We start from the raw sequence: 25,673 nt of genomic DNA on the forward strand, positions 1-25,673 counted from the left end.
AGAAGACGAGTACCCCTTTCTGCCCTTTTCCCTTTCCAAAATCTCATTTAGTTGAAGCAGCTTCCCACTGAAGAACAAGGTGTACTTAAGATTACGTGTTTTGCGTGTCAATGCAACAACAGTATAACTGCTATTTTCTTTTTTCCTCTCACAGGAAAAAAATGCTCGTTTTGAGAAGAAAACACTTTCTAACATCATCCAGAAGAACTGAACATACAGCGTTATATAGGAACAGTTGTTTATTATACCCAGTTAGAAGCTCCATGACGGCAATCCAAACCTCCTGGTCCATATCAAAGCTCCTCTACGGCCAGGAGCCACAGGGCACATGCTGCAGTGAGCCACAGAAACCCTTCAGGTCTCTACTGGATTGCAGGAAAGAGGTGGCTTTTCCTGTGTTCTGTGATGAACTGGTGTTGTGAAGCCATTTGGCTTGTTTCTACCTACAGCTTGAGACTCAACACCCATCTTCAACATCTGTAGTTGAATGAAGTGCTGGCACAGGGGTCACTCAAACTGCTCGTGGGCTGCATGCGTGGTAAGGATGATGGGTACACCACCAATCTTCTTGTGACAATGCTCCATACATGGGTGTTTCTAAGTTAGGTGTCAATTTACTGTTCCATACATAAGAAAGTGAGATCTGTTGCATACAAAACTACGTGGACAAACCAGATTTCAAGGGGGTACTTTGCACACATTGGAAAACTAGCAAGATAAAGAGTCAGCATCTGCCATTCTTGCCCACAGTAATAAGCTGTGGGAGAAGCTCCATGGTAATGAACTGGGACACTCACACATTGAGAAGCAAGTAAAATGCAAGGTGGCAAACTGCTACCCAAAATAGTTATAATACATTTCACTGGTGTGAGATTATCCTGCTGATGTCTTTCTTACAGGTTCTGCAGCGATCTCCAGAACCAAAGAGAATGATTATATTTTAGATAATACACAACACAGGAAAGTGGCTTATAAAGCTTTTATAAGTGTGAATTTTGGATGGTTAGAGTATTCATTAGTGACTTTGTCAGTTACAATTATGCAGACTTTTTCCAAAATCCTTTTTTTTTTTCACATCTTACAAATTTTCTATCCAATCACACATGTTACAGGATGAAAATTTCAAGGAAAGTTTTATGGAACTGTATTGCAAAGCAGCTTTATGTTATATTCCTTTCCCCTACATTATATCTGTAGTCTATTTAGATTGTGAGCTCCCATGGACAGGGATTGCAGGCTGAAATGGTTGATACAGTTTGCAATACAGCTGCTTTGCAAGTCTCCAGTAGCGCAGAACGGCTCTGATCTCCTCTCTGCAGATTTTTTTCTTTTGCAGGTCAATCTATACTGGTATCAAATTTTGAGAGGTGTTCAGTTCTGACTTGTTCCAGCTCTTACCCCATAGTTCCATGTGCACCACGGACCAATAAATTATGCAGATACTGGGCATAGCAGGTACCATCGGCTACCTAAGCAAAGCACAGCAGTAGACAAAATTCTACCCTTATAAGATCTGTTTCAAAATCATCAGACATATTGCAAATGAGGCAGAAAACAAATAATAGAAAATAACAAAATAATTATAATTGTAAGCAATAATAACTATATTCACTCTTAAAGGTACCAATTTTCTAAAGTTTGTGATTGACCTAGACATGAATTTTCTCAGGGGAAGCTTTCAAACCTTTTGATTATGCTGTAATTAAGGCAGAGAAGAAGTAGCTGTTGATCAATATGAAACATGGAGACCTCAAAACACATACATCCCAATGTCACATACTGCCTGTTTTATTTTTTGTCAGCTACAGTATGTTAATTTTATTTTTGCAGTCATCAAGCTGCCAGACATAGCATGAGCAACAGAACACTGAAGCACCACTTTTCTGCTGTCTAGATTAATACCACTGCATCACAGTAATGTGTTAGCACAATCGTTTCTGAACAACTGCAAACCATCTACAAGGCTATTATATTTAATTGCTATTTAGATAGTTTATAAATCTACTGTAAACAATGGTGAGGATGCACTCATAATGCAGCTACAAGATTAGTTACTAATGTCATGGAATAAGCCAGGGCATGAACTCACAGAGTATCAGCAACTCCATGATAACTCTGATGTTTATGTCCATGAATTCCAATAGTAGTGAGGAAGCATTGCCCTGTTTTGTTTAGACACACATTAATTATGTTGTCTTTCCAATGACATTGGCTCATGACGTTCACTAAATTCACACCCTGCCTAATCCCGTGATAACTTACTCATGAGTACAAACATTGTGCTATATGTTATTGCCCTGGTTTTGGCTGGGATAGAGTTAATTTTCTTCCTAGTAGCTGGTATAGGCTGTGTTTTGGATTTACGGTTTGTACCATCGTCGTATGCCAACTCATTGGCAATACTGACCTGGAAAGGTGGGAAGGAACCAACAGTGGATGAATTGGCTGGCCAACTCCAGCAATACAAAGAAAATCTCTCTTCCTCTCTTGTCTCGGCTGTGGAGGAACTGTCCCGGAAGGTCCAGCAACTTGAAGAGGATATGTCCTACTCCCCACCTGTACGGACCAGTATCTCAGCTATTAGGAGTAAGTGTTCCTCTGCTCAAGAGAGAGGATATAGAGGGTACACACAATGGGCCACCCTGTGGTTTTATCCGTGTGACCATGGAGAGGACATGAGGAAGTGGGATGGAAAATCTACCTCAACCCTAGAGGCATGGGTACATGCATTGCAAGGAAAAACAATCACAAAAGGGGGTTCTTCCAGGAAAATTGCTGCTCCAGTTTCCAATGGGCAGCTCCCCAGACAGAGCAGAAAGGCTGATCTTACTTCTGATCTTAATGAAGAGATTTCTGACTTGTATTTACAAGAGGTGAGGAAGGAATACTATAACCAGGATTAGAGGGACCCTTCCCCTAGAAGAAAGGGATAACCGGGTTTACTGGACTGCGTGGATTCGATGGCCTGGCACATCAGACCCACAGGAGTATAAGGCTCTAGTGGACATCGGTGCACAGTGTACTCTAATGCCATCAAGCTATGAAGGGGCAGAACCCATCCGTATTTCTGGAGTGACACGGGGATCCCAGCAGCTGACTGTATTGGAGGCTGAAGTGAGTCTAACTGGGAATGAGAAGCAGAAGCAACCCACTGTGAGTGGCCCAGAGGCCCCATGCATCTGTGGCATACATTACCTCAGGAGCGGGTATTTCAAGGACCCAAAAGGGTACCAGTGGGCTTTTGGTATAGCTGCCTTGGAGATGGAGGAAATTAAACAGCTGTCCACCTTGACTGGTCTCTCGAAGGACCTTTCTACTGTGGGGTTGCTGAGGGTCGAAGAACAACAGGTGCTGATTGCCACTACAATGGTGCACCGGCGGCAATATCGCACCAACGAGACTCCCTGATTCCCATCCGTAAGCTGATTCATTGACTGGAGAGCTGAGGAGTGATCAGCAAGACTCGCTCACCCTTTAACAGTCCCATATGGCCAGTGTGAAAGTCTAATGGAGAGTAGAAACCAACAGTAGACTATTGGGGCCTGAATGAAGTCACACCACCGCTGAGCACTGCCGTGCTGGAAATGCTAGAACTTCAATACAAACTGGAGTCAAAGGCGGCCAAGTGGTATGCCACAATTGATATCGCTAATGAGTTTTTCTTAATCCCTTTGGCGGCAGAGTGCAGGCCACAGTTTGCTTTCACTTGGAGGGGCATCCAGTACACCTGGAATCAACTGCCCCAGGGGTGGGAACACAGCCCCACCATTTGCCATGGACTGATCCAAACTGCATTGGAACAGGGTGGGGCTCCTGAACACCTGCAATACATTGATGATATCATCGTGTGGGGCAACACAGCAGAAGAAGTTTTTGAGAAAGGGAATAGTCCAAATCCTTCTGGAGGCTGGCTTTGCCAGAAAACAAAGTAAGGTCAAGGGACCTGCACAGGAGATCCAGTTTTTAGGAATAAAATGGCAAGACAGACATCATCAGATCCCAATGGATGTGATCAACAAAATAACAGCCAGGTCTCCCCACCAACTAGCAAAATGGAAACACAAGCTTTCTTGGGCATTGTGGGTTTTTGGAGAATGCATATTCCAAATTACAGTTTGATTGGAAGCCCTCTCTATCAAGTGATGGGGCCCTGAGCAACGACAAGCCTTTGAACAAATTAAACAGGAGGTAGTTCATGCAGTAGCCCTTGGGCCAGTCCAGGCAGGACAAGATGTAAAAAATGTGCTCTACACCACAACTGGGGAGAATGGCCCTACCTGGAGCCTCTGGCACAAAACACCAGGGGAGACTCGAAGTCGACCCCTAGGGTTTTGGAGTCGGGGATACAGAGGATCTGAGGCCCGCTATACTCCAACTGCAAAAGAGATATTGGCAGCATATGAAGGGCTTCAAGTTGTTTCGGAAGTGGTGGGTACTAAAGCAGAGCTCCTCCTGGCACCCCAACTGCCAGTGCTGGGCTGGATGTTCAAAGGGAGGTTCTCCTCTACACATCATGCAACTGATGCTACATGGACTAAGTGGGTTGAACTGATCACACAATGGGCTTGAATAGGAAGTCCTAGTCACCCAGGAATCTTGGAAGTGATCACGGACTGGCTAGAAGGGAAAGATTTTGGAACATCGCCAGAAGAGGAGGTGACGCTTGCTGAAGAGGCCCTACTGTATAACAAACCGCCAGAAAATGAAAAGCAATATGCCCTGTTCACTGACACGTCCTGTCATCTTGTGTGAAAGCATTGGAGGTGGAAGGCTGCTGTGTGGGGTCCTACATGACAAGTTTCAGAAACTGCTGAAGCAGAAGGTGAATCGAGTCAGTTTGCAGAGGTGAAAGCCATCCAGCTGGCTTTAGATACTGCTGAACGAGAAAAGTGGTCAGTGCTCTGTCTCTATACTGATTCATGGATGGTGGCAAATGCCTTATGGGGGTGGTTGCAGCAATGGAAACAGAGCAATGCTGCCACATTATGGCAAGATACTGCTGCCCGGGTAGAGAACCTGGTTGTAAAAGTACGTCACGTAGATGCTCACATACCCAAGAGTCGGGCCACTGAAGAACACCAAAACAATCGGCAGCTGGATGAGGCTGCTAAGATTGAAGTGGCTCAGGTGGATCTGGACTGGCAACATAAGGGTGAATTATTTCTAGCTCGGTGGGCACATGACACCTCAGGCCACCAAGGAAGAATGGCAACATATAGATGGGCCCATGATCGAGGGGTGGACTTGACCATAGACACTATTGCACAGGTTATCCATGAATGTGAAACATGCGCTGCAATCAAGCAAGCCAAGCAGTTAAAGCCTCTCTGGTATGGAGGATGATGGCTGAAATGTAAATATGGGGAGGCCTGGCAGATTGATTATATCACACTTTCACAAACCCACCAAGGCAAGCACCATGTGCTCACCATGGTGGAAGCAACCACTGGATGGCAGGAAACATATCCCGTGCTCCATGCCACCACCCAGAACACTATTCTGGGCCTTGAAATGCAAGTCTTATAGCGACATAGCACCCCAGAAAGAATTGAGTCAGACAACGAGACTCATTTCCAAAACAACCTGATAGACACCTGGGCCAAAGAGCATGGCACTGAGGGTGTGTATCACATCCCCTGTCATGCACCAGCCTCTGGGAAAATTGAGCGATACAACGGACTGTTAAAGACTATACTGAGAGCAATGGGTGGTGGGATGTTCAAACACTGTGATACACATTTAGCAAAAGCCACCTGGTCAGTCAACAGTAGAAGATCTGCTCATCGGGCTGGCCCTGCCCAATCAAAACCTCTACGTACTGTAGAAGGGGATAAAGTCCCTGTAGTGCACATAAAAAATATCCTGGGTAAGACAGTCTGGGTTACTCCTGCCTCAGGCAAATGCAAACCCATTCGTGGGATTGCTTTTGCTCAAGGACCTGGGTGCACTTGATGGGTAATGCAGGATAGGGAAGTCTGATGTGTACCTCAGGGGGATTTGATTTAGGGTGAGAATAGCCAATAAATTAAATTGTATGATGTTCATTGCTATATAACATCGTGTATCATCACTTCTATGGTGGCTATATGCCATATCAATGGTATTACAGTAAGAATCACCCAGATTAATGAAGAAAGAAGCTTGATGAAAACCGAGCGAAGTGCAGTGATAATGGAACCAGAACTGGGTTCGGCATGCAACAATCCAACACCGCACACCATCTCTCCTGCCCTGAAGGACTGTTATGACAGATGGAGCCCAAAGTCATGGACTAAAGGAACACAAAGAACATTTTATAGAGATAGCCCATAGACTAAAGGAATGATATCTGTTTGTATATATATCAAAAGACAGGAAAAGTGGTGGTGATTAATTGGAATATATGGGAAAGTGTGGGACCTGGGCATGATGCAGATGGTATAGAATAAAGGATGGATATTGTCCTGGTTTCCGCTGGGACCGTTTTCTTCCCAGTAGCTGGTATAGTGCTGTGTTTTGGATTTAGTATGAGAATAATGTTAATAACGCACTGATGTTTTAGTTGTTGTTAAGTAGTGCTTACACTAGTCAAGGACTTTTCAGCCTCTCATGCTCTACCGACTGAGAAGGCTGAAGATGCACAAGAAGCTGGGAGGGGGCACAGCCAGGAGAGCTGACCCAGACTGGCCCAAGGGCTGTTCCTTACCGTATGACATCATGCTCAGTATATAAACTAGGGAAAAGCTGGCTGGGTGGCTGCTCCTCAGGGACGGGCTGGGCATCGGTCGGCAGGTGGTGAGCAATTGCATTGTGCATCACTTGCTTTGTATATTCTTGTATCATCATTATTATTATTACCACTTTATTTTATTTCAATTATTAAACTGTTCTTATCTCAACCCACGAGTTTTTTTTCACTTTTACTTTTTCCGGTTCTCTCCCCCATCCCATTGAGTGGGGGGAGTGAGCGAGCAGCTGTGTGGTGCTCAGTTGCCAGCTGGGGTTAAACCACAACAGTTATATAAACAAAATCACATATAATATCTGAACTACGACCTACGCAAAAAGCTACTTTATAACTCTTTGTGATTGCACAGAAGATTACAGTAAGACTGCTTTGCCCTCAAGCTGATTGTCTGGATCTACTGCTTCTTCCCCGTGGAGCTGCCTGAAAAACTACACTGGCTGCAGCACTGTGCAAAATGTCTTTGAGGGATTGGACTGCTCAGCCCTTTGGTCTTCCTCTGTGTAAGTGATGTGTATAACAGACTTACCTATAAACAGTGTACGCTCAGGAACTCACACACCTTGTTCCTTGCATTTACTGATAGCTTCTGACTAATGAACCAGCATGGAAGAGCATGGACAGAAATGTCACTCTTACATGCCTGGGTTGCTCCTACAGACTTATAATAACATCATAATCTGCCCTTACCATAAAATCTTTTACAATGATCTCTGGTATTTCGAAGGCTCATCTCACACTGATATCAAGCCTTCAATTATGCCCAGACTGATCAATCTGTAACAGAACCTAAAATGAAAAATTTTCAACCTAGTTCTAGGGAAGAAAAAAAGGTAATGCTGGGAGACAGAATAATATCTAAGATAACTGCCTAGACTTGGTGCCAGAGGAGAATTTTTCTCTGTTTTCTTTGACAAAATGTAAGAAAGTAGCATCCTAACAGCAAGGGCCAAAGTAAAAAAACACAGAATTGAAAACACTGGGCTATAAAGTCATATTTAAATTTTCTACTATTCTTATGGCAGTAGACAATCCCAAAGAACTTTGTACATCATTATTCAAATGCTGAAGCAGACCAGGATGCCTCTGAGCATCTCCTATATGAGAAACCCAGGCAGGGTTTAACACAAAGCTTTGTCCTTTCAGCTACTATGCTTTCTTTGCCTCAGTCTTTAATAGTCAGACCCATTGTTCTCGGGGTACCCAGCCCCCCGAGCTGGAAGACAAGGACAGAGAGCAGAATGAAGCCCCCATAATCCAGGGGGAAATGGTTAGCGACCTGCTACATCATGTAGACACACACAGGTCTATGGGGCCAGATGGGATCCACCCAAGGGTACTGAGGGAGCTGGTGGAAGTCCTCACCAAGCCACTCTCCATCATCTATCAGCAGACCTGGCTAACTGCGGAGGTCCCAGTTGACTGCAGGTTAGCAAATGTGACGCCCATCTACAGGAAGGGCCGGAAGGAGGATCTGGGGAACTACAGGCCTGTCAGCCTGACCTCGGTGCCAAGGAAGGTCATGGAGCAGATCATCCTGAGTGCCATCACATGGCACATACAGGACAACCAGGGGATCAGGCCCAGTCAGCATGGGTTTATGAAAGGCAAGTCCTGCTTCACTAACCTGATCTCCTTCTCTGACAAGGTGACCCGCTTAGTGGATGAGGGAAAGGCTGTGGATGCTGTCTACCTGGACTTTAGTAAAGCCTTTGACACCGTTTCCCACAGCGTTCTCCTGGAGAAACTGGCTGCTCATGGCTTGGACGGGCGTACTCTTTGCTGGGTAAAAAAGCCAGCTGAATGGCCAGGCCCAAAGAGTTGTGGTGAATGGAGTTAAATCCAGTTGGTGGCCGGTCACAAGTGGTGTTCCCCAGCGTTCAGTATTAGGGCCAGTTCTGTTTAATATCTTTATCAATGATCTGGACGAGGGGATTGAGTGCACCCTCAGTAAGTTTGCAGACGACACCAAGCTGGACGGGAGCGTTGATCTGCTGGAGGGCAGGAAGGCCCTACAGGGGGATCTGGACAGGCTGGATCAATGGGCCGGGGCCAACTGTATGAGGTTCAACAAGGCTCAGTGCCGGGTCCTGCACTTGGGTCACAACAACCCCAGGCAATGCTACAGGCTTGGGGAATAGTGGCTGGAGAGCTGCCTGGCAGAAAAGGACCTGGGGGTGTTGGTTGAGAGCCACCTGAACATGAGCCAGCAGTGTGCTCAGGTGGCCAAGAAGGCCCATGGCATCCTGGCTTGCATCAGGAATAGTGTGGCCAGCAGGACTAGGGAAGTGATTGTCTCCCTGGACTCAGCACTGGTGAGGCTGCACCTTGAGTCCTGTGTTCAGTTTTGGGTCCCTCACTACAAGAAGGACATGGAGGTGCTGGAGCGTGGCCAGAGAAGGGCAACGAAGTTGGTGAAGGGTCTGGAGCACAAGTCTTATGAGGAGTGGCTGAGGGAGCTGGGGTTGTTATAGCCTGGAGAAGAGGAGGCTGAAGGGAGACCTTATTGCTCTCTACAACTACCTGAAAGGAGGCTGTAGCGAGGTGGGGGTCGGTCTCTTCTCCCAAGTAACAAGTGATAGGACAAGAGGAAACAGCCTTAAGTTGCGCCAGGAGAGGTGTAGATTGGATATTAGGAAAAACTTTTTCACCGAAAGGGCAGTCAGGCACTGGCACAGGCTGCCCAGGGAAGTGGTTGAGTCCCCATCCCTGGAGGTATTGAAAAGCCGTGTAGATGTGGTGCTTAGGGACATGGTTTAGTGGTGGACTTGGCAGTGCTGGGTTAACGGTTGGACTTGATGATCTTAAGGGTCTTTTCCAACCTAAACAATTCTATGATTGTATGATTGTTGACCCAGCCTATCTTGTCATATGGTACGTGTGCTTTTGTCTCCCCACTGTGCACTTCAGGTTGCCAGTTGTCTTTATGATGGGCCAACATTTTAGTGGATGAAATCTACCTGTACCTGTACTCTACAGCCCATTACCACTTCACATAGGCAGGGCATTCAATGCAAGAAAGCCAGTTAGTCTTAAAATACCTCATTAGGAATGAAACAAATAGGAATGAGAAAATTCTGACTAACTCTTATAATAGCATTTCTCTTTGGGACAGTTCAGAGTCTGTGGAGTCACACTTGAAAATAAGTGTTTGCTTTCTTTCCACACAAAACTTCTCTCTTCTATTTCTCTAAATGCACTGGTACCTGCCATAAACAGTGAAGTACCTGCCATAAACAGTGAAGTAAAAATGAGCAGTGTTCTGCAATACTATCTATATGACCAATACCTATTAGTCACGACTGATCAAGCCCTGCTCATATAAATAACATGTTTACGTGAGCACATGAATACTATTAGTGTATCACTTCGACACCACACCCTAGCCCCCAACGAAAGTGATAAATACTTTGATCTGCAACAGGTTTCTGTTCTCCTCATTAATACTGTTTCAACCAGGCTAAAACAGACCTTTCTAATACCAGTTTGTTTCCACAAAAGTAAGATATTTAAGTGTTGGCTGATTGTTGGGTCCTTCAGCCTTCTTTCCTCCCTGCCACTCAATGCCTCCTTTTCTCTTACAAATCAACAGTATACCTGACTTTTTAACCCTTTTTCCCCCAGGCTGTCCTGGCTTTGAAGTTGTCAGTGAATATACACTCCCAACAATTACACATCCGCAAGCAGTCCTCCACATTTCACTGTTTGGCTCAGGCTGAGTCAGCATGAAAGCCTAAGTCGCTTTAACACAGTGTGGCAGGAGTTTAATCTGCTCTGATCCTTCAGCGCAAACGTAGTGGGAAAGTCATAACCCCATTGTAGGGGGGAAAAAACATGCAAGGACATTTACGGGTTGGCGATGATGGAATTTAAGGTCTCATTTTCAAGAAGGACTTGGCTAAAATTGAGAGGAAGAGCCTATGAGAGCGTTGAACATGCCGAAAGCTGTGTGGTCATAATCTTTTTTTTTTTTTTTTCCCTCCTCATCACAGCTGTCTTGCTGATAGAGGTTCAACAGGGAGACATGACATCATCATCCATGAAGTATATACAGCTTTTACTATTTTTTTTTAAATAATAACAAGGACCATCCACTCCATCTTTACCCATATGCTATGGGTAAAATCCTGGTTGACTGACGTAAAGAGCCCGTTGATCTAAACTGGGCCAGGATGTCCTATCTTGACCATTGGAACAACTGAACTAACTTTCAAGGACACGTATCAGAGGGGGAAAAGGAGGTTCAGCCCTGCTGAAGAGGGGAGTCACTGTCACTTCCACTGACAGAAATCTGTCTATATTTTTGCTGGACACTACGTGCCAAATGAGAAAATAAATGTTATCATACAGCAAGCAGAACCTATCAATAGAAGAGCCAGAGGAACCTTGCCATACAGCAAGAGTTCACGGGGTTTTGCTGCCAAGTTGGTTTTATCCCTTTAGCTTGTTCCTAGCTGAACTCTGCAGGCTCTGGTACGATCAAAGAGACTCAGAAGTCTTTTGACAGTCTTCTCCAAAAATTTTAAAAAAGGTAAATAAAATTTGTGTTTACCATTGGCTAAAACAACCTCTGGCTTAGAACCTGAACCACAAAGGCATCAGAAATGTCAGTTCTTCACACTCTTCTGTTTTGACGTTTTGGTGCCTTACCATAGTGAATTTTCCCTTTCCTTTTCCCTAGGTGGTAATGAGGTAATAGAGAATAGAATATATCTGTTTTTCTTATCTCACAGATAAAACTGACATTTACATTATATTAATTTACCAAAAGATGAATACAGGCAGATTTTCCACCCCATCCTGGGGTATATCATGTACTCTGATTTAGCAAAAGGTTCAATCAGATTTTGACCTCTCTTCTCATTGACTATGTATTTAGTTTTTATGGGTGGATATTTCTAAATAATTTTAGACTTCTTAAGTATAATTTTCTTGTTTCTGCATTACATAATTTTTACATTACGTAATTTTTACATTACGTAATTTTCACATAAGAAGCACAGCAGTCCCATTTTATGAGCCATTGGACTTGCAGTTAATATTAGCTAACAGACGGAAGTGTGAATAGTCAGAAATGCTTTGTTACACATACACATGTTGAACAACATGATAGTCTAGATGAGAGGGGCGTATTTCTATTTTCATTGCTTCCTGCAGGCTGCTGCGAAGAAAAGTCCTGATGATTGTTCCTATCAAACATGTGTGTCTCTGCTTGTTTGCATGTGTCTTTGTGGGACTGTGTGTAAACACACACACACACACACTCACACACAAATATCTATGTGAAAAAATAATTAACTTTCTAGCACAACGATATGTCAAATTTCCAATATATATACAAAAGAGTTATTGATACAAGACTGGATAGAAAAGTGCACTACCTGTGTGCACAGTTTACATACTGATTCAAATACTAGCTGCATGCTAGAGCAGTGATAATAGAATAAGAATCAGGAAAAGTGGAGAGGAAACATCTTTTATCTCGCCTCTCAATTTATTCACTATAAAGCTGCTGGGCCTTTTATTGTTCCACATGAAAAGCAGTAGTAGAGGAATAATGCTCCTATAAAACATATGATTTTCTTATTATTTCTTCACATCTTTCAGATACAGCCAAGAAGCTATTCTCACAAAGGGCTAGCAATATCTAATCCTTAATAGTTAATATTTTTAAGTTACCTTTGATACCAGGACACGTTCATTGCATTTCACTAAGCAAAATGATGAAGCAACTTCTTCTATGCTCAACTTAGCCTTGCTTCCATTTATAAATGTTCCTGCTCTCTAGAGCTCACAAAACTTTTATTGAATACATCCAACCTTGACATGTAAAAATGTATTTTTCCCTGTTTTCCAAAACTGCCTGCATTTTCTGGCTGCATTCCCCATTCCCCTTTTCTGAGATAGAGAAAACTGCTATTCGTATTGAGTATCACTTCTGAAACTAGAGAATATGCATTTAATGCTTATCTTCTCCTCCAACTTCATCTATATTTAAGTGGAGTGGGCACCTAGAAATTAATAATTGAAAATGGAAATTAGTTCAGTAAAACACCTTCAGAGAAACTAATAATTTAATTTTTTCTTTGAACAATAGTTTGAATTGAATCATGTAGATGGAAAGGCAAAAAACATTTACATTTTACAATGCTAGTTTGAGAAATCCAAGAGAAGTCCAATGTGTAGCAGCAGCTAGGATGAATACAGCTAAGACTAATACTATCTAAGACTTTTAGGTAGCTCTAATTCATATGTGAAGAAAAATATTGTATTGCCCATGCTCACCATGACCCTGATAAAAAGCAGGTCTTGTATGATAAATAAAGCAGCAGAAAGCTTTTGCAAGTATGGTAGTAAGTGACTTTCATATCATTTCATAACAGGATCTCACCATTTAGCACATTTCATTTAACACACAAAAAAAAAAAAAAAAAACAACCAAAAAACAAAAAACCAAAACAAAACAGAATGCCCAGTCTTGCAAAATAATACACAGTCTAACTTCAGTTGTTGGTCAAAAGTTGCTATTAAAACAGTCCTTTTGTGTGCCTTTTTTCTCTAAAAACTTCCACTTTTTGGTTCAAATCTTCAGCCTCTGACACAGTAAGTTTCCCAGCTGGAAGCTAGAAATGTAATAAAAACATTTGGAAGAGAAAATAAAAAAAGCTTTAGTAGCGTCCTTAATTTCTCATTGCCTTCAGAAAGACATGACGTCAGCATTTGCTAGAATTATGGTCAAATCCCTTAAAGACTCAACTAGGTGGACAATGCTCAACCATACAGATTCCCTTTTTTCATAGAAACATCCTTAGCAAGACAAAGGATCTCCAAATATGCTTTGAAGTACAGAAGTTCTCTGAGGAACCCCTCATACATTTTAAATAAGAAATCATACCTGAGGTTAATGTCACATTAAAATGTTCTTGTTTATTTCTGGTTTTCAGAATAAATTCAAGCAGACATTTTCCTCTCAGTTTTACTGCCATTTGCCTCATTAGCATCATGATTAAAAGGAAAGATGAAATAAAGCCTTGACATTTCCATATGTGATTTTAAGTTACTCATATAAAAATACAAGTCAAAAGAGCAAAAGACTTTGAAAATAAAGAGAGCAGATTAAATATACTTATTCAGGACTTACTTCATTAGCAATAATTAAGCTTCTACTTGGCTCATGAACCCTGAGAGATCTTTCCTTCTTCATTTGCAAATGGAAGTGTTTTTGCCAGGAGGGGGTGCCAAGTACCCACAGCATTAATTATGCAAAAATAAAACACATGGCAAATATTTCACAGAAAGGTAAGTTACCAACTTTTATAGTAGTTGTACTTTGAACCTTGATAGAGCAAATGGTAAATGAAGCTTTCAGCAACTAATGGCTGTTAAAGCATCTGTTGAACGAGGTATCCGTCTAGCATAGTCCTGCTAATTTCTCATTTACTAAAATTAGTCTAGTGCTTATCTGGGTACTTGGCAAATAATATAACATCAAAGAACTTTTCTGCTGGAGTACTTCTATTATCTAAAACAGTATTTGAAAGCCATAGAAAAAAGCTAAAATTTCAAAGATAAGGCAATCATAAGGAAACGTCATGTTAATACAGCAATTCAACAGTCTGATAGATATTTGCATTTTTGTGGGGCAATAAGTGTTGATGGGGAGGAACGCAAAATGAACCTCCAAACAAGACAACCAGGATAAAGGTGACTGATCTCAAAGCAGAGGGGTAGAGAATTCTTGAACTGGTACATTTATTAATATCAATTAAAGCAGATTTTGCTCTGTTTTGTTTCTGGGTTTCTGTTTGCATGCTTGTTTTTAGGTAGTTTTAATATCAGGTGAGGTCCTTTTTCACTACATTTTTTTCTTTTTCATTCTTTTTGTAAAAGCTTCAGCTTCTAAGCTGTATTATCGGTGAGTACCCTGTTCCATTTTTTGGAACAAGAGGGCAATTTTCTGTTTTCTATTATTTAAAATATTTTCTAAAAATTGATGAGAGCATCCTGAATCCACAATTCAGCTACAGTCAACAAATTGTTCTTTGTGTATACAGGATAATAGGTAATTCTACGCAATGATGACCTAAATTACGTTAAAGCATAATAAAAGCTCATCTTTGGTCCTGCCATTCGATAATGCTATGTTTTGTTGATGGCATCAAATTTTGACAAAGCAAGTCATCAAGCTTCAACAAAATGATCTTTTTAGTATTCTGGATAGCTTTACTATTTTCTTGATTTCTGCTTTGTTAAAATATGCATTTATTTTATGCATAGACATTCATACCTAAGTCAATCGATCATTATTTATGCTGATCCATCCAAATATATAACTCAAGCTCCCTTCAAAAACACTTAATATATCAAAAGAAAAATGAGCTCAATGCAATAAATAACATAAAATACCTATTATAAATACAAAGGCAAAGTGACTTATATGGATATATGTTCATAGAAAAAAGTGAAAATAAAGTATTTCATACAAAATAAACAACATGTTACCACCCAGGCAGAAGAAACTTTTAGGAAAAACTTCTAAGAAAAAGCTATGTAAAACTGAACAACTTCTAACTACACTTCGCTGGGAGCTACTTGAAGTAATCCATCCAATGACTAATCAGAACTATCCATATCGCAAGAAGCACTGCAGCGAAACACTACATCTGTCATAGAAAACTCTGCGTATGCTGGAGACCAGAGGTCGGTTTTTATATTCAGACTTCTACTGCGATACGTCTCCATAGATAGATCCAGACAGAAAAGGCTGTCTCCCCTGTGTCACATACAAGCCAGGTCCAGCACAGAAACATGAAAATGTTTGCTACAAACTATTGGAGAAGATAAGGCCAAAGAAGAGAGAACATTGAATAAAAATTGGGTATTTCAACACCAGAGGCCTTTTAAAACCCCACAAAGCATTCTTCTCCTCAGTAAAGCCTTCCTACCAGGTATGGGATATCTCTTTCTCAGACACATGCAATGAGGTCTCTAATCAAGTAAACTGGAGGCAGAAAAATGTTGGTGAAACCTATTATGTATCTAGTTGTGCTGGTTTGTTTTCCCTGGAAATACTTAATGCTGCAGTAATGGATTCTATAGAGGTGAGGTAAAGAGATAATCAACTGACCTCTTTCAAAATCTGAATCAAACATGAGCAAATATGAGAAATATTTAGCATATGCATAAACAGCTCTCTAACATACTAAGACACACAGAAATGGTATTCAATATCTGGCACAGTTCTAACACAGTTAAAAGATAGCAATTTAAAGAGTGTGACCTTGAAAACAGTTCTCAAAAATAACAGCTATGTGACCTTAAAATACATTAATTCATTAGATAAAAGTTTGTTCTCCCCAACGGCAAACATTTTCAATTTCACCACCAAAATGTCATGACTCAAACAGCAGATGTTTCTCTGAGCTTTTCTCTTAATCTTTACAAAATCCTCTACTCTAGGTAAATAGCAAGAAACTGAAATAACTTGCAACCACCGTCGTAGCTTCAAAACAATGGTATTATGGCCCAGTCATCTGGTATCTGGTATAAACCTAACTCTGTTGTTTGTCATGAGCCACATGTGGCCTGCCATCCCATTAGACAGCCCTAGAAATTATTCATAACATTAGACAACTTAGACTGATGCATGGTTTTCACAAGGATGTAAAGTATTACTGTGTACTTGATTTCACTGCAGCCATATTCCCTCCTCTGTGCAATAAGCACTTCCTGGCTTCATACAAATTTTCCTGCTCAAACATTTCATTTCTATTTTTTTTTCTTCATCTTCTTACATTATCTGTTTGAAATTCTTGACTATTCCCCCTCATTTGAAGAACTCAAATAAAGACTCCTGTGTAAGTTATATTGTTATTTAGGTTGTCTGCAGAACTCAGGATTGGAAACATCTTATTTTACACTATAGCCAATTTATTGAAAATAGTTGATCCAAGCCCATGTGTTGTCCCACATCATTTGGATTTAATCCAGGACCTTCCCAATAGTTAAAGTTAGGATCTTTGGCCCAGTCAGGCATACCTGTGCCTCTTGTTTCACATCTTGTGCTCATTTTGCTGACTAGTCATGGCTATAGTATTGCTATTCTCTTCTGCACCGTACCTGGAAGGGTGCTATTCCACTGCATTTTAGAGATCTACGGACACTTGGTTTATGTGATGGCCACAGGGCACGTGTCATGGGTCTCTGGTCTCTCTAGACGGAATTTGTGTATATATAGTTAATTTGTTCTCTGCTTGTTCTTCAGTTGTAATGAATGGCTCTTGGAGATTACTCATGTTAATACACTATGATCATTTTGTTTAGAGTATGTATTCCACTGCTTGTTTTATTTATTAAGAATTATTACTATTTCCATTATTATATGGAAAAGACAAATAAGTATCGTTTCAGAAGGGACTTTGGTAAACCAATCATAGTGTATTTGGCAACATGGATCTGTACAACTGCATCTTTCTTTGAACCCAGATATGTGCTATCGATAGCTACTGCTGACGGATTAGCACGCTTTAGATCTTTCCCTTTACGACTTCCTCTTTACGCAGTTTCACTGCTGATTGCTTCCTGTACTGTCTTCATTGAAAACTCACTGATAAAGTGTTTGTTCCAATGACAAATTTTGTAACTGAGAACCATTATGGCAATGTGTCCTCAGTCACGCATCTTTTCTCTGCTTAACCTATTCTCCTGGAATGATCTCCACTGTCCTGTTTCTGCTAGAGGCAGCTGTTCCTTTGGGCAGTAGCAACAACCGTTATTCACAACAGTCTTTATTCATTCATGCTCCTTCTACGTTTCTGGCTTGCTGATGAAGTGGGAGGGTAATGTGGCAAGGCACTTCTGTCAGTTCAGAAACCTCCTTTTACCACATAAACAGCTTCAAAAGGACATCCTTCTTATTGACAATTCTTATGGAAGTGACCTTCAGTATACTGTCATTACAGGTTTACATCTATATGACAACACTTGGTATCATTCAGAGTGCACAGAAGATTTTGTGTTTTAATCAAAGTTATTATTTCCTAATTCTGCAGACCATATGGCACCATAAAGCCCACAGCAGAGCAGATATTTTTAAAGCATGACATTAACTTTACTAGGGACATTAACAAAGATGAGTAATGTTATCTTCACTGAAGTATAAATTATGCCAACGTTTTTCAAATTTGGATAATTAAGGTTGTACCTAAAACGACTACCTTTTTTTTTGCAGTTCTGAGACTTAACAGGAGTCCACCTATGCCCGTATCTGAAAGTATTCATACGTATTGCCAGAATGACAATCTAGGCAAAACTGACAAAGATGGCATTATGCTGATTTATTATTTTTCTGAAGTTTATGATTGGTAAGTCTGCCCCTGTTCTTAAGGTACATCTTGGGAAAACAAAAAATTAATTTCTCAGTAATCACTGCATGTAATTTTAGTTGTACTTTAGATTACTAATCAGAGGTACAGTACAGACCAATCTTATGAACTGCAATTTAATTTAAAATATTTTTTAAATTCTGCTCAGTTTTGCAAATGCATCACCTTTCTGCTACAACCCACAGAGGTTGTTGCATTCCATAACACTGCCTGGTATATAACCTATGTATCTGTTACCATCAATCCTGTCATCATGCTCTCATTATTAATAAATTAATGTGCTTAATTATTAAAACGTACCAAGCATGTTCCAATTACTTTTTGCTTCCTGCCTCCACTTGCTTAACGCAACACATTGTAACCAGAAACATTTTTTACATTCCCACCATCTTGATGAATGATATAAGCAATGGGGTATATTCTCTAGACATTCAACTTATAGCCTCTCTGCACGAACAAGTCAGATGTGCAAAGAGGCCTCGGGATCATGCCTGCGGGCATTAATGAGCTTATTAGAACACTGTAACAAGGATTACCTGAATTTCTTATTCAGAGAGTTGAAGCTTTTGTAAGTCTTTCTCTTGCCTTCAACTACCAACACAGGTCAGTTTAAAATCACTGCTGTTCTAAAACCACAATTTTTTTCTTCTCATACTGAGATTGCTCATGATGATCATGGATGATTTATGTTCATAAAAAATGGCAAAACTTTTGGTAGAAAACAATATATGAAACTTAGGATTTCTGGTTTTATTATTATGAATTCAATGCAGCACAACTGACCTTGGCAGTAATTTTCATACTGAAACGAAAACACCACTTTTCATTGAATCCATCACATCCACTTTTGGATGTCAACCTTTTGCTTTTGCCCACAGTTTTCATTGATCTTGCACTTGAAAACTTCTCTTCACCTTCAACTTTCCTTCTCTCATGGTAGCAGCCATAAAGATGGTTGTTCTGAAAATTACTTGAGTGCATATTTAGATGAAGATGTGATTCTTTCAATAATTGTACAATTAAAGACATGATTCCTTCAACAATTGTACAATTTGTTATTGGGATTAGACTGGAAAAACATGTTTACATGTTTTTAATAAAAATAAATAAATAAATAGATCCCCTAAAAGCTATAACAAGACAATACTAGCATCATGCAGAAATACATAACAAAACTTATCATAAGGCTTTTACTTCTTTTTTTTCCCACTTCAGTCTATCTGGAGTAAATACATTATTAAACCATAGCATTTTTAATGACTGTGCTTACCAGTTGCTGTCCTTGGACGCCCCAGGCTGCATACTGTAAAACTGAATCCTCTACTTCTGGAGGGTTTAACTCCCAAACTTCCCTTGAAAAAACGTAAACATTTTTCCTTGAACACACTGTCATCACCTCATGTATAGAACCACTGACAATGACATCGTATTGAAAAAACAATGTGACCTACCTTGTGTGTATGTTATAAATCACGTATGAAGCGGTATAAGAATAATGAAAAACCTGTGACAAAAAAAGAAAGCATAAGAATTACAAAAACAAATACTGGATTAAATACAGACTACCATTATGATAGCCACAGTCTTTCAATCCCTGTAAACACCGATATCTTCATTACTGAAAGAAAGATTTTACTGTATTAATTATAACGAATAGACTTGAACCAGGGTTTGAATGCTGTATGAAAGACACACAGACTCATCTATACATTTAACCAGATACTTAACCCCTACAGCAACTGCACAGAAAAGGTCTCAATCAGAAAAATCTGCGTTTCTGTTTAACAAAAGGATTTAAAAAAACGAACAAAAAAAACCAAACAAAAAACCCAATAACATACATTAGGAAAATAAATCTCTTTTTCCTGTATTTCTTCATCAAGTTATGGTCAAAATGATTGTACAGGCATCACAGTTATTTTCCTTGAAATGCAGACAGATACAGGGTCATATGATATTTTTCTGACCACCTGCTATGTCCAGCCTGAACGACATTCTGGGCTATTGCTCACAGAATAGAATAGAAAAACCCAGTGCTTACTGGGGCTGTGTTTGGTGTGGCTTTCCTTAAACATGTTTCAGTTTGATTTTGATCGACTTTCTTTGAAATTCAGGAAACATTTGTTTTATCTGAGATTTTTCATATGCAACATTTTGGGTAAAACAAAAGAGCTATTTGTTAGTAAATCTTCCTAATTCATCAGTAAGTTACCATTGACTTCTGGTCTCAGAAACCCCAGGATTCTCTGGATGGGAGAGAAAAGCAAATTTAATGTATAGTCTTATGCTGCTGTCTTATTTGTTGAAAATTTGGTTGAAGTCGACTGAAATCAACTGAATTTAAGCGCAAAATATCAAGGCCTGATGTATGCGGATCCAGATGATCCATGGTGGGGAAGAGCATGGTACAGCGTATAATGTGAGGTACCGCCACACCAAAGGGCTAAAATCAAAGCAAACTGTTACACGTTTTCTTTAAAGTCAAACATGAGTTTATATACATACACATATAGTGAATAACAGACGTTTTGTTGTCTTCCAGGCTCAGGTGATTGGTTTTAACCTAACTCATTTCTTTACCACTATGTCTTGCATTATGAAAACAGCATAATTCCATAATATTAATTAGTTTCATTATGAACTGAAATTACTTCATGGTCTTGGAATATAAAATGTATTTGTGACTAATTATTACTGCAATAAGAGAAACTCTTCCTTTTAATATAAACTACTGTCAGAAAGAAACATAGGGTAACATCCATTAGACTTACTGTAGCTTCACACCTACAGAGTTACAGTATCTCTGCTTGGCACATGAAGGACTTATTTCTGGACAGTGTCAGGCTAGTTCCAGCTAGATGGAAACAGATACAGCTGTCAAGGTGAAACCTTGATACAGATATATGTGTTGGGAACTCTTTAGTTTGTATTATCTGCACCAGGAATCTTTCAGTATCTCCTCCAGAGAGAAGAGACAAAGGAGGATCACACATGAAAGAGCCATCGGAATTTGCTGCTGTCGCACAAAAGAGGGGTTTCAAAGGCGGTTATTTTGTCTGGAGGTCATTCAGTAACAGAACCATCTGAAACATCCTTCCACTGACTCCATTTCCATTATTAGTTCCCTGTCAACACACACCAAGAATGTAGCATGTCCTAAATCCTTGCTGGCTGATGCTGCAAGAAGCCCACAAAGGTCTGCAAGATAAGTAACTGTACTTTGTGCAAGTCGAATTTTCCTTCAATGAAATTTCCTTTTTAGACAAGAATCACTTCCATTTTCCAAGTCTATGGTGATTAACATCAAAAGCATTCCTTCAGTGAGAAGAATCACACACGTATTAGTAAGTATGCCCCAGACTCCTCGGGTTTTTTTATATTACAGCTTATGATAAAGTGTTTGGCCATGCAATGTACCAGCCTCTTCTGAGAAGTGCCAAGTGTGACAGAAATAGAGACAAATTATATCAATACTATGACTGCTGTAGGAGGTACAAAGACACCAAGAAGAATATTCTAAGTAATTTGATTGATTTTCTCTAAATAGCTCTCATAAACATATCTACTACCATGTCTCTATACTATATATACATATACATCTAATTATATACATAGTAGAAGTAGACTACTTGCTTACATAGCATAATGTTTAAAGTTCAGTGGGGTTTCTGGGAGAAATTAACTTGGTAAAAACACGAATGAGGGCCTATCAAGATAAGAGTTATTCAAGTACTGCTGGTAAGACAATGAGACAAACAGTTGGCTTCAAAGCTCCTGCTTTCTTTTATAAATCTTATATTGCTAGAGGTAAAAGACTGTAGATCAAAGGGACATAAACGGTTAAATCATGGTGGTTTCTGCACAGGGCGTGCGTTGCCAGAGGCTACCCAGAGGGGCACTTGCCAGCAGCTATTAAAGGGGACAGTCTCATACAGCCAGTTAGAGGGAAGAGGAATGGGTCTCTCGCCCTTCCAGGACAAGGGAAAAGGATATCACAGATAATGTGTGGAGGGCTGCTAAGTGTTTAGAATAGAAATATTTAAAAAGTAAATTATTAGACAGAATATATTTCAACAAGAAATGCTAAACTAATAAGTCATTTTGACAGCTTTAACAGAAAATATGCTATAACAACAAGAAGAACGCTTCATAATTCATGTGGAAACTCTCCTCTTGCCTTGTGGTAAAATTTCTACCTAAATGTTCATGTAGAAGTATTAACATCTTTGTGTTAAAAGTATTAATACCTTTGAAAGAGCTCCACAACCAAAGGAGACCAACATTACAATGAAGTCACTTTCAGACAGGATGCCGACATTTCTCTCAAATTACTCATGTTACTTTTATTTCTTAATAGGAACACCATGAATAAATTACAAGTAGGAAGTTTCCTAGTTCATTCTGCTTGCAACAGCCACATACTGAAACACCATCATTATTGAAATTAAAACAAACAAAAAAAAGAGGGCATAGAAAAATGTTTCTTTTTCAAGTCTGGCTTATATAGTAAGTGTCACGTTCCTAGGAAGCTCTCACAGTTTTGTACAAAGGCTTACCTGTGGAGATCCTTTTTAGGATCTCCACTATTTTGGTAAAGCTTTAGCTTGTACAGAGCCATGCCAGTGGCTGAGACCATGTCTCCTGATCCCTAACGTACCACATCGGGCATCACACAAGAGGAGCCCAGCTGAGGGCACCAAGCCTGACGCTAACTGTAGGGAGTCTCAGGGACTCGCAAAATACCAGGATCAAACCTTCCAGGCTGCCATCAGCCACATCCCCTCTGGAAGAGGCATACGTAGGACTGGGGGATTCTGCCTTGCAACTCTTGTTTTGTGGGATGTGCACTAATCAGAAAAAAATCTGGTAATTTATGACACAGTTTACAAAGATACAGACTGAGAGCTCGGGCTGCATTGTCCCCTCTCACCGTGTATTTACAGCGAAGGCTGGTTGTTGTCCTCACCATTCAGATCTGAAGTGCTATCATTTCTATTCCAAAATGTGTTCAAACATTTCTTGTACTCCATGCCTTCTCACTGGTGTGGTATCAAAAGACTAAACTAATGCTAATATTTAAACATGGACAGTAAATCACTCCAGATGACAAAAAAATGAAATACTTAAGTAGTGTGAATCTGAGGAAAAAGGAGAAAGGTTGTAGTGAAAAAAGACCCATCTTCTAAGTACAAAGAAGAGAATCAACTAATGAATATAGACGTATGGAAGGTCTCTAAGAAGTGAAGTAATGTAGGAGAGCAAAGCCTTTTAAAATATTAAATGCATTACAGTAATTTCTGCACTGTCATATCAGAGGAGGAAAATGAAGAAAGGAAAATGGCTTTGTATAATTTAATAATATAACTACATGTGTTAAGGTAGGTGTCCTGGTTTCGGCTGGGATAGAGTTAATTTTCTTTCTAGTAGCTGGCATAGTGCTGTATTTTGGATTTAATATGAGAATAATGTGATAACACACTGATGTTTTAGTTGCTGCTAAGCAGTGCTTACACCAGGCAAGGACTTCTCAGCTTCCCATGCTCTGCCCGGTGCACAAGAAGCTGGGAGGGGGCACAGCCAGGACAGCTGGCCCAGACTGGCCCAAGGGCTATGCCATACCGTATGGCGTCATGCTCAGTATAGAAACTGGGGGAGTTGGCTGGGGGCAGCGATCGCTGCTCGGGGACAGGCTGGGTGTCGGTTGGCTGGTGGTGAGCGGTTGCATCACTTGTTTTTCCTGGGTTTTAGGTTTTTTTTGTTGTTGTTTTCATTATTAATATTATTATTATTATTATTATTATTACTACTACTACTACTATCATTATAATTACAATTACTATTTTTTTATTTCAATTATTAAACTCTTCTTATCTCAAGCCACGAATTTTCTCACTTTTACCCTTCTGATTCTCTCCTCCAACCCACCAGGGCAGGGAGTTAGTGAGCGGCTGTATGGGCCTTGGCTGCTGGCTGGGGTTAAACCACGACAGTGGGACACTGTGAGGAGCCTTACCTCCATGAGTGGCATGTATGCTTGCTAGCTTCAGGCCTTTCTGACAAGTAAATAACTTGCCTGTTTCCGTTGTGATAAGCTGGAAAATGTTCCCCACGATGTTCATTTAAGAACTGTGAAAATGGCTTTATGGCTTTTTAGATCAGAAAGACAGCATACCTCCCCCTCAATATACATTATTTAATTTTTCTTTTGCCACAGAATGCAGGAGGTAACTACTGTTGCATATCATATATTTCTTCTGAATTCAGTCTTTCATCAATTTATAAACTGAAGACAGGCTTTTATGTGATGCTGCTCAACACTGGAAAAGTTAGCTGCATTTGTGTATGAAAAAAAAAAAAAAAAATTAGAGAACTATATTACAAAGGACCTAAAAGAAAAAGGTGAAAAAAGTATTTCAAGACAAATTGCTCCAGTCAAAACTTATTGAAATAACAATCTATTATTCAGCTAACAGCCAACAATAAAAAAACCACACTTATCAATCACGATCTGAACTTTTAGATGACATATTGTTCTGGGTTTTATATGTCCTTTATTTTCTACCTTTGAAGGAATGTCTTTGTCTTTCTAAGGTTTCTAAAAATGAAATACTGTCATGGAGCTCAATGCATAGCCCAGCAAGATGCAGGAAAACAATGTACAATACACACTTAGCCAAATACCCTCCGCTAATTCTGTAATATATTCCAGGAAATATTCAGTTCGCTGTCCTCGGGTAATTTGGAAAACATCCTTCAGCAGAACAGTGTTTGTGCTAAAAAGCTGCCAAGAAAACCTCACTAGCAGTATTTCTACAGGGTGATGAGGGCCCTCAGCTCCAGGGAAATGGAGGAGAGCTGATGACATTAGAACCTCGCAGCACTATAATCACAAAATGCTTGGGCATGCCAAACACATTGATGCATCCTTTATCCATTTCCTATATTATAAACCCATTATATTCTTTCATATGTTATTTATTTAGAGCAATAATGATGCCTCCTTGCTTGCACAGCTTTTTGCAAGGTAGTGAACAGGCTGTCCTATATTTTCGTTTTTACCCATGCAGGCACCCATACTCTGAACTTGTCTCTGTGGTTCTCAGTGCTGCTAGACTCTAAATTCTCCTTTCAGATTCAAATAAGACTTCTCACAGGGCATAACAGCACTCAGTCGGAGCAAGAACGATAAAAAGTGACAGTGTATGAAATACACTGAAAATTTTAGCATCTGCAGTAATACTTTCAGTTATCCCGAAGTTTACCAGCCAAATGAGGTAAATATCTCACACACAATATTCCTACGGTAGATATCTATTTATTTGTGTTGTACCTAGCAAATAACAAAGAGACTATTTAAAAGCCATGCCCTTCCCAATAATTAAAAAAAATGCAGTGGACTATCATGAAATATCTGAAATTGCAGAATACGTCATCATGCCCATCCCACTTATCTCAAAACACACACATTGACTTGGAAAGAGAGGCAGTTTCTCAGATAAGGTTCAAAACTGTACGGATCTTTATGATTTATCAGTGAGGTATCAGATCTTTTATGGGTTAATTTA

The 25,673-nt window shown here is 40.1% G+C and overlaps 1 protein-coding gene across 4 annotated transcripts in view; it reads right to left on the minus strand.

Moving 5' to 3' along the window:
* DPP10 (dipeptidyl peptidase like 10) overlaps nucleotides 1-25,673 on the minus strand; it is a gene marked incomplete at both ends in the record, with an annotated part of 562,818 nt that overhangs the window by 66,101 nt on the left and 471,044 nt on the right. For 3 of the 4 annotated variants that reach the window (XM_082314702.1, XM_082314701.1, XM_082314700.1), the window contains 2 exons: nucleotides 19,379-19,460; nucleotides 19,560-19,612. In XM_082314702.1, coding sequence (XP_082170828.1) covers nucleotides 19,379-19,460; nucleotides 19,560-19,612 — 135 coding nt within the window. Of the gene's footprint in view, nucleotides 1-19,378; nucleotides 19,485-19,559; nucleotides 19,613-25,673 lie in introns of all 4 variants that reach the window. The other variant, XM_082314699.1, reaches the window with a different exon arrangement.

Source organism: Platalea leucorodia, assembly GCF_965183815.1.
Source record: "Platalea leucorodia genome assembly, chromosome: 5".
In the NCBI taxonomy this organism is placed as follows: domain Eukaryota; kingdom Metazoa; phylum Chordata; class Aves; order Pelecaniformes; family Threskiornithidae; genus Platalea; species Platalea leucorodia.